General features: G+C 41.6%; 2 protein-coding genes across 7 annotated transcripts in view; both read left to right on the top strand.

Moving 5' to 3' along the window:
* The window catches only part of LOC140636910 (putative adhesion G protein-coupled receptor F2P), a 37,606-nt gene extending 33,529 nt beyond the window's left edge, over nt 1-4,077 (top strand). For all 3 annotated transcript variants that reach the window (XM_072832735.1, XM_072832733.1, XM_072832734.1), the window contains one exon: nt 1,433-4,077. In XM_072832735.1, the coding sequence (XP_072688836.1) occupies nt 1,433-1,441 (9 nt within the window). In that variant the 3' untranslated portion in view covers nt 1,442-4,077. The remainder of the gene's footprint in view (nt 1-1,432) is intronic.
* A 601-nt stretch (nt 4,078-4,678) lies between these two features.
* The window catches only part of ADGRF4 (adhesion G protein-coupled receptor F4), a 31,276-nt gene continuing 20,734 nt past the window's right edge, over nt 4,679-15,220 (top strand). Inside the window, exons 1-3 of one of the 4 annotated variants that reach the window (XM_072831594.1) lie at nt 4,679-5,034; nt 5,921-5,960; nt 12,390-12,498. In XM_072831594.1, the coding sequence (XP_072687695.1) occupies nt 12,406-12,498 (93 nt within the window). In that variant the 5' untranslated portion in view covers nt 4,679-5,034; nt 5,921-5,960; nt 12,390-12,405. The remainder of the gene's footprint in view (nt 5,035-5,920; nt 5,961-12,389; nt 12,499-15,220) is intronic. The other 3 variants (XM_072831592.1, XM_072831593.1, XM_072831595.1) reach the window with 3 other exon arrangements.

The following is a 15,220-nucleotide window of genomic DNA, read 5'->3' as shown; positions in this document are numbered from 1 at the left end:
TGAGGTGTATCTGGGAAAGATTATAAAAGTTAGCCTGAGTGTATGTATGTATTTATTTTTAAGATTTTATTTATTCATTCATGAGAGACACAGAGAGAGAGGCAGAGACACAGGCAGAAGGAGAAGCAGGCTCCCCATGGGGACCCTGATGTGGAATTTGATCCCAGAACCCCGGGATCATGACCTGGGCCAAAGGTGGATGTTCAACGACTGAGCCACCCAGGTGCCCCTAGCCTGAGTGTATTTAACAGGGGAGTGAGCAGAGGTGCCAGCTCTAGATGGCTGTGCCTCCTTTCCCTCTCAACCTCCCCATTCCAAAGACCTGATACCAACAATATCTCCACCTATCCCCACTCTGGCCCCTCTCTTTCCCTAGCGTGAGAAGATCAAGGAATTATCATAAACACTATCGGTGAGAAGCTTCAGGAATAATGAAGAAGTTAGTTCACTTTTGAGGTAACGTCTAAGAGACAGAGGCATAGGAACAGAGGGAAAGGGGCCACAGGGGGAGACAGAAGTACAGAGACACTGAGGGGCGTGGTGACTCTGGGTTGATAGCCACCTAGATACGTGGACATGTGCAGAAAAGTCTTCCAATCCTTTGTGTCCATGTCTCTATGGAGCTAGAGAGAGAAAATCAGACAGGGAGATGGAGACACAGCAGGATACCCACATTCACAGTGAGTTGGAGAGATGCAGAGACAGGCCAAGGGTTACAGACAGAGATCCAGAAAACACACAAAGAAACAGAGATGTATACAGAGACTGAGGCTCACTCAGAGACACATAGAGAGTGACAGAGACAGAGTGGAGAGAGACGCAGAGAGAGATACTCAGATATGTAGACAGAGCTTCCCTCCCCACCCCAATCTGGGCTCCGGTAAGCCGCTGTGGCTGAGACCTTCTGTGGCAGCCCAGGGCCTTGTCCAAATGGAAAGGAAGCGGTCCAACCTACAGAAAGACAAGGTTTGTAACTCGACACTTGTAGGCAATAGAAAACCAGCCCGGGGGATCCTTGGGTGGCCCAGTGGTTTAGCGCCTGCCTTTGGCCCGGTGTGATCCTGGAGTCCCGGGATCGAGTCCCACATCGGGCTCCTTGTGTGGACCCTGCTTCTCCCTCTGCCTGTGTCTCTGCCTCTCTCTCTGTGTGTCTCTCATGAATAAATAAATACAATCTTAAAAAAATAAAGAAAACTAGCCCGTTCCCTGGATTGCAGAGTGATTTAAAAGATTCTCCATTTGCCAAGGGGACTCTACCCAAAGGGGCTCATTGTTCCAGAAAGAGTGAGCCCATAATGCAGCTGTTGTGAAGCTTTTGGGTCTTGCTGCTTGTTCTTTAAAGTTGTGGTTTTCTGTTCTTGACAAGGTCATACATTCGAGGAATAGCAGAGCCCCAGAAAAAATGTGTTTATTCCTGTCTTCTTGCCCCCAGGGAGTATGAAGGAAGCCTCCCATGCTGTGCTACTGATGGAGGAGTACATGAAGTACGGGAAGAATGGAAGGCCCGTCTGTCTAAGCTATTCTGTGCTGCTAAACATTGCCCCCCAAGAACTGTCAACACATAGATAGATATGCCATGCTGGGCACCATTGAGGGAACAGAAAGACAAAATGGGCCGCAGCAGGACCCTGGTCTTGTTGGAGCCTCCCGTTCCATGCTGTTGGGTCATGTTTATCCTCAGGAAGAGAGAATGGTTCATCTTGGCAGAGGTAGCCTGGGATGTCACCTGGCTGGATTTTGTGGGTTGCTAAGGGAGGGGCCCTCATGAATACTCACCAATGGTTGGACTGACTCTAAGTAGGTCATTGCTGGCTCCTTGTACAAAAGGAATCCAACTGCCAGCATAGTCCACCTGTACAAATTTAAATGGATTACATGGTTAGCTGGCTGGGGCTTAGATGTAACTTGGCTGTGAGCCAAGACAAAAACATAGAGCTTTTGAACCAGAAAGATGCTCACTGTAGGTTAAGGAGCCTGGAACCTGGAGTGATGGGCCACAGCTAATCAAGGCTTGAGCCAGAGCTAGAAACCGAAGTCTGCAGGCTTTCAGCTCTGGACTTGCTCCTCAAGACACAGAACCTCTGAGGCATTCTGTCTACTCCGATGATATAAGATTAACCCTCACCGACAATATGTTTTTTCTGAAACCAGTGATGAGGAAGGGAGACTATCATATTTCAAGTACAGAGCTGCTCATTTTCTTAACCTTGTATGTAAACAAATTTGATGCTCAAATAAAGAGCCACCTGATAGCAGTACAATAGGTAGATGCCCCTTTGGAAGAGAAAAAGCTCCTTTATAAAGCAAGTACCCAGCCTGATGCATCAGAAGCAAATGGGTGAATAAAGGAAAAGGGGGCTGTGAATCCCCCTAATTATCCTACCAAGAAGCCAGTATTAATGATGTTGCATTACAAATGGAAAAGTGAGACACACTTGGTGAATGAATAGGGTCTCTCTCTTTTTTACTGTAAAAAACTTTCTCTAAGTAAGGAAGTTTGCAAAAGCAAAAAATATAATAAAAAAGTCAATCAGAAGGTAGAAAAATACACCAACCTGCAGAGTAAGTCACCTTTCAAGTGACATTGCTAATCTTGAGACAACAGTCATATTTTTCTCAAATGAAGTCAGAAAGGGATTTTAATTTGACATATCCCTAGTTATTTCTGTAGTCTTTTCAAGGGAAAGGAGTGGGGCAGGCACAGTCCCAGTTTTCATAATGTAGAGATCCCAGTACAAAGAAATGCAACTTACCAAGAGTCAATATACTGAGGAGAGGGATGGAATCTCATGAAGCTAAATAGTTACAGGATTAGAAATCTGGAAAACCTGTAGAAAAGACTGGGTCCAATGGCCTCATTTTATGGATGGGAACTCTGGGTACCAACAGGAGAGAGACTGGGCTTTCATCTGTATTGTGCATTAAACATTAAACAGTCCAATGTAGCATGAAAGCACACTCTACTCAGATGTAGAGTACTTCCTAGGATGGGATGGCAGTAAAGACGTTCTGCCTTGGGATTATTATTAACCAAGAAAGGGCTCATGGATGCTAATAGAGAAACTCCAGAAGTTTTTGGAAATCCCTTGAAGAAGCTGTGCCTTCTTTCCTATAGCATGCAACCCACATTGTCCCATCCTGAAAGATATCAGTGAACTGCATGGTTAGCTTGACTATGGAAGACCCCGAGTAGAGACCTATTCAATGTCCTACTCACACCTCACCAAGGAGATGACTTGGTCAGGTGGTTCAAGGAGAAGAAATTGGTGCTACCAGTGTCTAAGGCCAGATTCATGGTTAGACACTTAAGGCATGATGATCCTTGGGAAAGTTATTTAAATTCCTTAGATTTGGATTTCCTCAGCCATAAATTAGAAAAATAGAGTCTATCTCATAGGGTCATTGTAAAGATTAAATGAGTGGTGGTGTAGGTAAAATACTTAGGATAATATTTGGCCATTAAAATGTTAGCCATTTTTGTTAAAGTACCTGTCAATTCACGTACACACACAGACACAAGAGAACAAACAGCCATGGCCTTTTGCATAAGTTTGGAGGTTGACACTCTCATGGAAGTTATTTCACTGACTTCTAAAGAAAAGAATTAAGCATTTGATTCAGTCTGTTCAACATCAGGGGTAATAAGCTGAATTTACCATTGGAACAATTCTTTCATTCAGTGTTACCATGGCTGTGATATAGAGTCCCCTGCCTAGGAGAGACTATGGGGTTCTATTCGGGACACACTCTGAGCTCTGCTTCACTTGTTGCCTTCTCTGTGACGTCTTCCCCATGAGTCCATCCTGAAGTACTGACTGTCCCCACCTGATTCCTATAATATTTATAATCTGTGCCACTTACTTTATATTTAGTATTTATTGTGTTTTGTTGTTTGTTTACTTTTCATCTTTTGGTATATATATATTTTCTTTCTTGGATAAGACTGTAAGCCTTTGGGGATAGGGTAACTCACTTTACTTACTCACTATGTTACTTCCTTTTGTATGCCCAGAGTGCAGAGCAAGGTATCTTGCACGTAGAACATGTCCAATAAAGGCTTTTGATTACACAACCAAAGGTTTGATGATACTGGCTTTTCTCTTTCCAAACAACCTGGTACTTAACTAGTAACCTCAGTAGAAATGATCTGTTTCCACAAACATGACCTCCTTAATCTTCCTTACTGCAAAAGATGTAACAAAAGTGTCTTTCCCTTATTTCTCCTTCTTGTCAACATTTCCCCTGGTAGTATTTAAATGGAAATTTGCATTATTTTGTGGTTGTGAGGGTACGTAAATAGAAGACACTGGAATTGGGATGTGTGGGGTTTGCTGGTGAGAGAGGAAACCCACCCTGGCCACCCTGTCAGAAGTCAGATCACTTGAAGCTTCCTGCAAGTGGAGACTGTGCCTTCTGTGTCCAAGGCTCAATAAAAACTCCTGGCCCAGTTTTTCAAAAATAAAACAAAAATGTCTTTGGTGTAAGGTAGGGATCAGATCATGATTTACTGATCCACTTGCTAGCCAGCTTTGCCTCAAGCTCAACGTCGACACAGGCAAAAACGTGATAACCCTTGAAACCCATCATCCACAGTGGCACCACTTTGCATTATATTCCCAGTGTTCTAATCACAACACTGCAGTAGATGCAACATGGTCTCATGTGATTGTCTGAGATAAAGGTGAGGAATTGAAATGCAAACAAGTGACTCATTTTAATGGATTTACTCCAGACAGGAGAAACCTGTAATTTCTCTTAGGCGTGCTTGATGGACCCATCGTGGAGTGAATCACAGACTTACACAAGCCTTGAAACCCCGGGCGGTTTTAGAGTTTTCAGAGAGGCTCCTCACAACAGGTGGCTGGTGTGCACCTGGGCCTCTTGGATTTCCCTTTCAAAAATGGGAATAGAGGGATCTCGGGCACTGAAGGGGGACCATGGGCAGTGTGAGGGCAGGCACACGTGATGGTGGGGTGCAGTGGCGGGAAGCTCGGTGCCAACTCTCCTGCTGGGCTGCCAGATTTCCTGAATGCGGTGAGTACTCATGGAACAACAAAACCTGTCTCCTACTGAAGACCGGATTGGTCTTGTGTGTATTCCAGAATGGGAAAAACGTGTAATTTATGGTGGTATTTTCTCAAATTCTTGATTCTGCTGGAAGCTTTCTCGATGTTATTTCAAAATTGGCTGGCTCTAGGTTAAAGTATTTCCTAGATCTCTCTTACATTTATTTTTCTTTAAAAATCATTTGTCAGGATCTAATTGCTCATTCCTAGGAGTGAAAATGCGAAGCACCTTGTCAGGCAATTAGACTCTGTTTTCTGATTGTCCCTTTGATTGATAAAGTGGATAAGCAAATCAGCTTTCAATTCCCTTCTTTTAGGCTGAATGTAAAGTCGTATATCCATATTTTTATAATGTATTCTTTAATAGTTCCTTCTTATAGTGGAGCTGGCAAAGCTGTCTTTATATCAACTTAAAAGGAAACATTTCCTCCAGTTACTGCCAAACCTTTTTGCAAAGGCATCTACCCTTGTTTTGAGTGGTCTACTGTACACCATTTAATGACCTATATTCCTTGTACTCTGAGGACAATTGTAGCCTTTCAAATGTGCGTCATAAGGTACTATTTTTTATTTGTGTCAGGGCTCCAGTGAGCTTTCTTCATGGAGCCAAGCAATTGCCTGGTTTATCAATTACTTTACATCCTCTAAGTCTCAAGATAGTTGGTGAGAGGAAGGCTAGATACCTTCCAGCTCTGAAATCATGTGATTTTTCAAACATAACAGTATTTGAACCCCACTGCAATTCTCAGAAATGATACTGAGCTACAAAGAGATTGGCTGGAAGCCATCTAAAATAGCCCAGGATAAGATGCTTCTGATTCTAATAGATCTTTCATATCTTTCTTTCCCCCAAGGCTCTTTATGAAACAGCTCCTCCATGGCAAGGGAAAACTGGTAAGAGTGACTGAATCCATTCTGTTACTGAGGCCGAGAAACACGCAAACAACGTGTTCAGCCATCTGACTCTATAATCAGTGCTCTAATTATACCAGCAGAGTAGATGGAGTATACGGTTATGAAATTCAGATGAGGGGAAAAAAACAGACACACACCCCAACATGTGGGTCAGCAGACTCACCCTCAGTTAACCTCTCTGAACTGGTCCTTCCCATCAAAGGGATTGGTCAACAAGTGTGAGGTGACTTGCTGCCTAGAAGGTTACCCAACAAGTAGAGTAGGCCCTTCTTGTGTTGTGGTGAAGTTCATGGAGGGGAACACATTGGGGAAATGTCCACTTCGTTTGCAAACGTCCCGTCCAGCTTATCTTGGGGTGTTCTGTGTGGAGGGGTCTGAGAGATCATGGCTTTCCATGTATTCCTTCCTGACTGACAGTGGTCACTGTTCCCAGGCTGTGCCTTTTTAAAATTTCCTTTGAGAGTCCTTGATGCTAGCCCTCGCACAGCATGTCCAGGCAGGTGGGGAGCGCCTCAGTTCCATGAGTCATATCTTACAACCCCATTCTAGCGCAGATCAAAAACAAGCTCTAGGACCCAGGCAGACTGATTGTACTTCTTAATTTCAATTCATTCAGAAACTCAGCTCTTAGTACAAGGGGGGTGGGACAAATAGGAGATGGTGTTTGAGAACAGGTGGGGTCTTCTAAGGCTGTCCGAGAGAGTGTTTTGTGTGTTCTGACCGTGGAGACAGGGCAGAAAGGATACTTGCACTGCCATGCCTGGGGTAGACATCATTAATCTGGCATGGCGTTGTCTCTTGCTGCACCTAAGTGGAACCTCACAATCCTTTTGCACATGGGATCCAGGTAGTATAACAAAGAGGAAGGCTGGGGGCATGTCTACTTAAGTCACCAGGTTCCAAAATGATCTAGAGCTGTACATATGCTCACCTTCCCCTCTAAGAGAAGCTGCCTTGTGATTTTAAAAACTTCAGAAATTTTCTCTGTGGGGGCCACTCATTTATTCATTCTCTGTGGGAGCCATTCACATATTCATTCATTTATCTAACACACGCTGACTGGGTAGCTACTATGCATCTTACACTCTGCTGGATACTGGGGACAGAGAAATTTCCCTTCTTGTTCACCTCCTAATAACAACCAGATTTTTTGTTTGTTTGTTTGTTTTGGTCTGTTCTGCTAGGTGCGGGCTAATTTTTCTCAATCTTGGGCCTGGGAGCACTAAGTCTTGTGTTCTGTTGACCCCTTGTCATCAGGGCTTAGAGCACAGGCAGTGGTCCAGGAGGCAGCCATTGCTGAGAATTCCCCGGGAGGGACATCCTGAGCCACATTACCTCTGGGACCCTTCAGTCTAGCTACATTGTCCTCTCACACTCAGGGGTCCAGCAAAGGTGATTTTCTCTCTCTCTCTCTCTAAAGTAGTCACTCTGTTAGAGTAGAGAGTCTGGCTTCCATTCAGTAACCTAAATTGCTATTTATTATCAAGTGAAAGACAAAAGTGGGTGGTAGTGGGCAATTTGCACTTATGAGGAGGCACAGAGAGAGAGAGGAAGGTTGTGGAAGCAGGGAGGGGGGATTTGGGATGCTACTTTTTTAGTACCTGAGAAGCTGCCAATTCCAGTTGCTTGTTGTTTTTATCCCTGAAATAGGCCATCTTTTGGGCACTTTGGGAACAAGATACAGGACTTATTTCTTTGTAAATGTTAGATGACTATTTACTTAATTACCACAGAAGCCTCAGGCGCTAAGTTTTGCATGTGGTTTTCTCTTCCTCTTTTAAATTCTGCATTTCTGAGCCTGCCTTCCCCTTCCTGTGATTATCCTGAACATCTGATTGTCATCCCACCCATGCCTGCCTTTCCTCACCTCTCCACCCAGAGCATCAGGTGTCAGGATAATTCGGACTCTTTTCACTGTTAAAGATGACCTATCCATAGCCTCCTTTCAGGATTCACTAAGGCCAGCTCTGTTATTCTCTGCTGCGATACTTTGGGTCACGGTGAGTGACCTCCTATGAAGGTATTAGCATAGGGCCTGGCATGTGGTAGGTGACCAACAAATGCTTGTGGAACCTGAGTCTGATAAATTAATGTGTTCCAAGATGACATATGGTCCTTGAACAGTAGCCTTAAATTCCCCCAGAGCACTTTGGATGATAAAGTAAATTTTGTATAACCAGAGTGAGACAGTGTTTTTACCACAAGGATTCCCAGAAACTTGCTATGCATACAGATATATGTGAGGTGCTGGGGGCGGTGGTGCTGGTATACAACTCTTCTGCAATATATATATATATATATTTAGAGAAGGAGAGAGATGGGGGGAACAAAGGGAAAGGGAGATAATCTTAAGCAGTCTCCGTGCCCAGTGCAGAGCCCAACTTGGGGCTCGATCTCATAACCCTGAGATCATGACCTGAGCTGAAATCAAGAGTCAGACGCTTAACTGACTGAGCCACCCAAGCATCCAAAAATACTTTATATTTGCAGAAAATTTTCAGTTCAGCATTATGCAAAGCTGAAAGTTCACTTTAATTATTAAGTCTTTATCAATGGTCAATCTAAGTATTTTTTCTTTCATTCTGTTCTGTAAAATATCAGCCTCTGATCATGAATTATGCTGGGTGTACTTCTTTTTATATTTTAATTCCCCATTTCAGAGCTCTTAATCTCTGGCTTATTGTGTGCTCTGAAGAACACTCTGGATTTTGGCTTCAGCTATCTATATTATGATGGGACAGATTCCGTTCTACTCTTTCTGCTGAGAACAGAAACACCCATTTGGGCTACCTTGAAAACATTTCTCAATCTGACCCATCTCTGCCAATCAAAGTAGGCAAAAATAAGAATGCTGTGCCTCCTCTTGGGTAACATTATTAAACATCACCTCCTTCCCACTTGTAATAATTAAAGGAACTTTACCATATAATTATTATAGAAAATGGTAGATGGGTTACATACACCAGACTATAAGAACATGAATGATGAAATAGCAAATTAATTAACCCAAACTTTCCAAACAACTAATTGTGCTCAGTTCAAAGTCTGTGTTTCTTGTGATCCTGCTTATGATTTCATACTACATATAATTTATCTGCTAGTAAATTTTTTCTTAGAAAAAAATAATGTGTCATTACTTCATAATGTTCCACAAAGAGCATAATGATCTACAGAAAATGTCATAACTATTGAAACCTTTACTCCCTGAACACTTTCAGGACCTGTGAACTTATAGAGGCCTTAGCACTGCTCAGGAAAATGGTTTGGACTTCCTAAATCACATCATCACATCACATCACATCACATCACATCACATCACATCACATCACAACACATCATGTCACTGTGCCAAATGCCTGACTTTCTTCCAACAAGATTAGCTTTAAATAAAGTTCTTATATTGAAGACTGTGGACAGTAAAAGATCTCCTTCTGAAGCCTTAGATAGCAGGCATTATTACTTATAAGTGGCTTCCTGTTGGCTCATCTTCACCCATTTCACTGTGCATTTCAAACCATTGCTCTCTAAGTGGAAGAGAATTGCATTTACCACAGCATCAGTCCTATTATTTGGCTCTGAATGCAGGTATCTTTTTTCCCTGATGCATATAGCGTGGGAAGAAGATTTCAATAGAATTGTGAAAAATAGTTAAGAGAAGGGACCGAAGGGACCACTTCAGTGGCAGAAGTGAATGATTTTCGACTTGATAATGAAAATGAATTTTCCAGTCTGTATTTCTATTTCTCAAATTGCAGGTTACAATCCATTAGAGGGTTGTAGATTCAATTTAGTAGGTGGCAACCAATTGCTAAAAGAATGTCAGATAGAGTGGAATGCAAGATAAAAATCGTGGATGTAGCAGACAGCCTTGCTCATAGATGGGAAGGATAAGTAATACATAAAGGTTTTTGAAATATAAAAATTACATAATTTTCCAATTTTATGTATGGATTCCTATATACACACATATATGTCTGTACACAATGAATCATGATGTAAGATCTTTTTTATTATTGTGCCAGGATAAAACACTTTGAAAGTCACTTTGAAAGTATATGTGAAACACATGGATACTTCTAAGACAATTTACACTGGTTTTTCTGGTTTTTCCTTTTGCGATGATGGTTAAAAATCTATCTTAAATAATATTAATATTGCAACTTGCTTAGTGTGCCCATCCACCAATTTGCCACACATGTGAGACCTACTTTCCACCCACTCTTGTAAGATCTTAAATTCCACATACATATCCCAACAACTATGCAAATCCATTACCACACTTTGCCCGTCATTCTTCCATGTTCCCTTTCCCTTGCTCAGACTTGCTCTGCCAGATGATAGTGTAAGTCAAAAACACTTCCTCCCCTGTTCATTGGTTAGGAACTCGAAGAATTTTAAGCTCAAAGACAATCTGGAAGCCTTCCTGTAGGTGCTGTGGCTCGTCATCTTATGTGAAGGCTCACTGGAGTTGTGACAGTCCATATTAGTCTTGAGTCCACTCAGGAAGGGCTTGATCCCTGATCAGTGAGTTTTGTTTGCTCCCTGGCCACAGATTGCCTGGTGAGCCTAGATGGATCAGAGTCATTTCACCTCCATCAAGGAATTTACGTTTGCTGAGGCTCAGTTTCTGCTTGGCCTTGTTGACTAGACACAGTACATAGATGATCTCTCTTCTCACTATTGGTTTGATTTGTCAGCATTCCCTACTGGAAATGACAGCATCCTTTATTTCTCTACCCCCAGCATCTGGCACAGTTCCTGGCAAATAGGAGGCACCCGATAAATGGTGGTTGGTACAAATGTAATCATGCCACATTTTTTGAAATGGATGAGAAAGAAAACAGGCTAAGCAAAGGTTAAACAGTTCATCAATAGTGTAAATATGATTAATAACTTAGCTTATGCTGCCTCTGAAATCCATGACATTTTCACTTTGCTGCATCTGTACTACCAGGGAAATCATTCTAAGGAGCTTTGTTTCCAATAAATGGTCTTAGTTTGCACTATCCTATAAGAAAAGAATGGTGGTGATGAGAATGATGATGTTGATTAATTTCAACTGTTGTAAAGATGATTTCTTGGGGATTTGTCTTTGAAAGGTAGAACTATCAAGAAAAAGGCTTTATCAAAAGAAAAAAAATGTAACTATGTGTTGTGACAGATGTTAACTAGACTTACAGTTTCACAAAAACATAAATATTCAATCATTATGTTGTACACTTGCAACTAATATAATGTTACAAGTCAATTATATATTAAAAAATAAAAAGGCAAGAAACAGAGATATGGCCGAAGAATAGAAAATGATCTTCTCAGGCTTCTAATTTCTCTGTATAATAGTTGATCCATCCATAAGAGAGAGTCTCAGTGCTTGCTCCAGTAACAGACAATAGTGTATATTCATTTCAAGTTGCTTGACTCCATATGCCTAGAAAGACAGTATACTGTAGAACAGGAGTTCTCAACTGGGGGCAGTTTTATCTCCCAGGGCACATTATCTCCCAATGTCTGGAGACATTTTTGGCTGTCACAACTGGGGAGGAGGCTGTTCCTGGCACCTCATGTATAGAGGCCAGAGTTGTTACTATACATCCTACAACTCACAGGACAACACCCAACAACAAAGAATCCAGCCCCAAATGCCAATAATACCATTACTGAGAAATCCCACTCTAGAGCTTGGCTTTCCAGCTGTACCATCTGGGTTGAACTTTCGGCTCCCCACTTTTTATTTGAGTGACCTTAGCTCACAGTTGCTCCACACTTCATACCTTAGCTTCTCCACTGATAAAATGAAGATGTAATACTGTCTTATGTCATCTGATTAAATGAGTTAATGCAAAGAAAATGCTCAGAACAGTGATTGGCAAATAAAATGCTTGATAAATGTTATTATTAGAGAAAATTGTGGATTAAACAATCAGAAATGATGCTTTGGTGAACATACATCTTTCTTGGTGGTTCCATCATTCCTGTCTATTTTTTGTAGACAAGTTAACAGTTGAGAGAAAGGCTTTTCTTGCTTTCTTTCTTTTTTTCTTTTTTACATGTTAGCTGGCCTGAAAGTAGATGTTGGTGTCCTTTCTTGGAGTAGGATGTTTTGGTGTGGACATCTCAGAGTACTCAGTAGGGTCACCAAGTGGTTGGTTAGCTGGCTAAGGGTTTTTTTTTTTTTAATTATTATTCTTGAGAGAGGGAGAGAGAGAGAGAGAGAGAGAGACAGGCAGAGGGAGAAGCAGGCTCTCCACAGGAGCCCAATGCAGTACTTGATCCCAGGCCCCAGGATCACGCCCTGAGTCAAAGGCAGACCCTCAACCGCTGAACCACCCAGGCGTCCCGAGTTGGCTAAGTTTTGTATTGTTTGGCCTTATCACCTCCAGCTGGATTTAGTTTCATTCTGTATTGCAGGTGAAGATCCTAATGTATGAAAATGAAGTCCCAGGCAACCATGATTTGCTGTTTAATGTTATTTCTGGCCACAGAATGTTCTCACTATAGATCCAAGATGCACATAAAGGTAAGTTTGATCCATTTTTAGGTGGTCCCATGAGAAATCTGTCTGTTCTCCTAGATGGCTAAATTTATTATAAATAACATAATCTTAAATAAATTTTCAAATGACTACAATTTTACTCCTGCTGATAGTTTTTTTTTTTTTTTAAGGGAACAAAGACAAATTGAGAGGTGGCTGGGACTTGTAACAGTACATTTGCAGGGTGCAACAAGTGTAATAATATAGTTGAAAAATCACTTTGCAAGCCACAAAATATGTAGATAGGCAATTGTTGGGAGGAGGAAGTACTAGCCTGGCAGCTAGCAATTCAGCCCCAGACCTTAACTTTGCTTCTCATTAGTTGCACAAGTTGTTTTGCTTCTTTGAATCTTAATTTCCTTATCTATAACATAGGGTGTTTTGTTCATTTATTTTTATTTATTTTATTTTTTATTTTTGTATATTTTTTTATTGGAGTTCATTTGCCAACATAGCATAACACCCAGTGCTCATCCTGTCAAGTGCCCCCCTCAGTGCCTGTCACCCAGTCACCCCATCTCCCCTTCCACCATCCTTTGTTCATTTCTCAGTGTTAGGAGTCTCTCATGTCCTCTCTCCCTCTCTGATATTTCCCACTCATTTTCTCTCCTTTCCTCTATAATCCCTTTCACTATTTTTTGTATTCCCCATGTGAGTGAAACCATATCATGACCATCCTTCTCCGATTGACTTACTTCACTCAGCATAATACCCTCTAGTTCCATCCATGTCAAAGTAAATTGTGGGTATTTGTCATTTCTAATGGCTGAGTAATATTCCATTGTATACATAGACCACAGCTTCTTTATCCATTCATCTTTCGATGGACACTGAGGCTCCTTCCACAGTTTGGCTATGGTGGACATTGCTGCTAGAAACATCGGGGTGCAGGTGTCCTGGCATTTCACTGCATCTGTATCTCTGGGGTAAATCCCGAGCAGTGCAATTGCTGGGTCCCAGTGCAGTTCTATTTTTAACTCTTTGAGGAGCCTCCACAGTTTTCCAGAGTGGCTGCACCAGTTCACATTCCCACCAACTGTGCAAGAGGATTCCCCTTTGTCCACATCCTCTCCAACATTTGTTGTTTTCTGTCTTGTTAATTTTCACTATTCTCACAGGTGTGAGGTGGTATCTCATTATGGTTTTGATTTGTATTTCCCTGATGGTCAGTGATGCGGAGCATTTTCTCATGAGCTTGTTGGCCATGTGTAGGTCTTCTTTGGTGAAATTTATGTTCATGTCTTTTGCCCATTTCATGATTGGACTGTTTGTTTCTTTGCTGTTGAGTTTAGTAAGTTCTTTATAGATCTTGGATACTAGCCCTTTATCTGATATGTCATTTGCAAATATCTTTTCCCATCCTGTACGTTGTCTTTTAGTTTTGTTGATTGTTCCTTTTGTGTGCAGAAGCTTTTTATCTTGATGAAGTCCCAATAGTTCATTTTTGCTTTTGTTTCTCTTGCCTTCATAGATATATCTTGAAGAAGTTGCTGTGGCCAAGTTCAAAAAGGGTGTTGCCTGTGTTCTCCACTAGGATTTTGATGGATTCTTGTCTCACATTTATATTTTTCAACCATTTTGAGTTTATCTTTGTGTCTGGTGTGAGAGACTGGCCTAGTTTAATTCTTCTACATGTGGCTGTCCAATTTCACCAACACAATTTATTGAATAGACTGTCCTTTTTCCAGGGGATATTCTTTCCTGCTTTGTTGAATATTAGTTGACCATAGAGTTGAGTGTCCACTTCTGGGTTCTCTACTCTGTTCCATTGATCTATGTGTCTGTTTTTGTGCCAGTACCACACTGTCTTGATGATCACAGCTTTGTAGTACAACTCGAAATCCGGCATTGTGATGCTCCCAGCTATGGTTTTCTTTTTCAGTATTCCTCTGGCTATTTGGGGTCTTTTCTGACTCCACACAAATCTTAAGATTATTTGTTCCAACTCTGTGAAGAAAGTCCATGGTATTTTGATAGGGATTTCATTGAATGTGTGAATTGTCCTGGGTAGCATAGACATTTTCATAATATGAATTCTTCCAATCCATGAGCATGGAATATTTTTCCATCTCTTTGTATCTTCCTCAATTTCTTTAAGAAGTATGGTATAGTTCTTAGGGTATAAATCCTTTACCTCTTTGGTTAGGTTTATTCCTAGGTATCTTATGCTTTTGGGTGCAATTTTAAATGGGATTGACTCCTTAATTTCTCTTTCTTCAGTCTCATTGTTAGCGTATAGAAATGCCACTGACTTCTGGGCATTGATTTTGTATCCTGCCATACTGCTGAATTGCTGTATGAGTTCTAGCAATCTTGGGGTGGAGTCTTTTGGGTTTTCTATGTACAGTATCATGTCATCTGCAAAGAGAGAGAGTTTGACTTCCTCTTTGCCAATTTGAATGCCTTTTATTTCTTTTTGTTGTCTGATTGCTGTGGGTAGGAGTTCTAGTAATATGTTGAATAGCAGTGGTGAAAGTGGACATCCCTGTCATGTTCCTGATCTTAGGGGAAAGGCTCTCAGGTTTTTCCCCATTGAGAATGATATTTGCTGTGGGCTTTCCATAGATGGCTTTTAAGATGCTGAGGAATGTTCCCTCTATACCTACACTCTGAAGAGTTTTGATCAGGAATGGATGCTGTAGGGTGGCCCTGGTGGTACAGCGGTTTAGCACTGCCTGCAGCCCAGGTGTGATCCTGGAGACCTGGG

This window comes from Canis lupus, chromosome 7, assembly GCF_048164855.1.
Source record: "Canis lupus baileyi chromosome 7, mCanLup2.hap1, whole genome shotgun sequence".
Lineage (NCBI taxonomy): Eukaryota > Metazoa > Chordata > Mammalia > Carnivora > Canidae > Canis > Canis lupus.
This window is presented reverse-complemented; position numbering and strand designations above follow the sequence as displayed.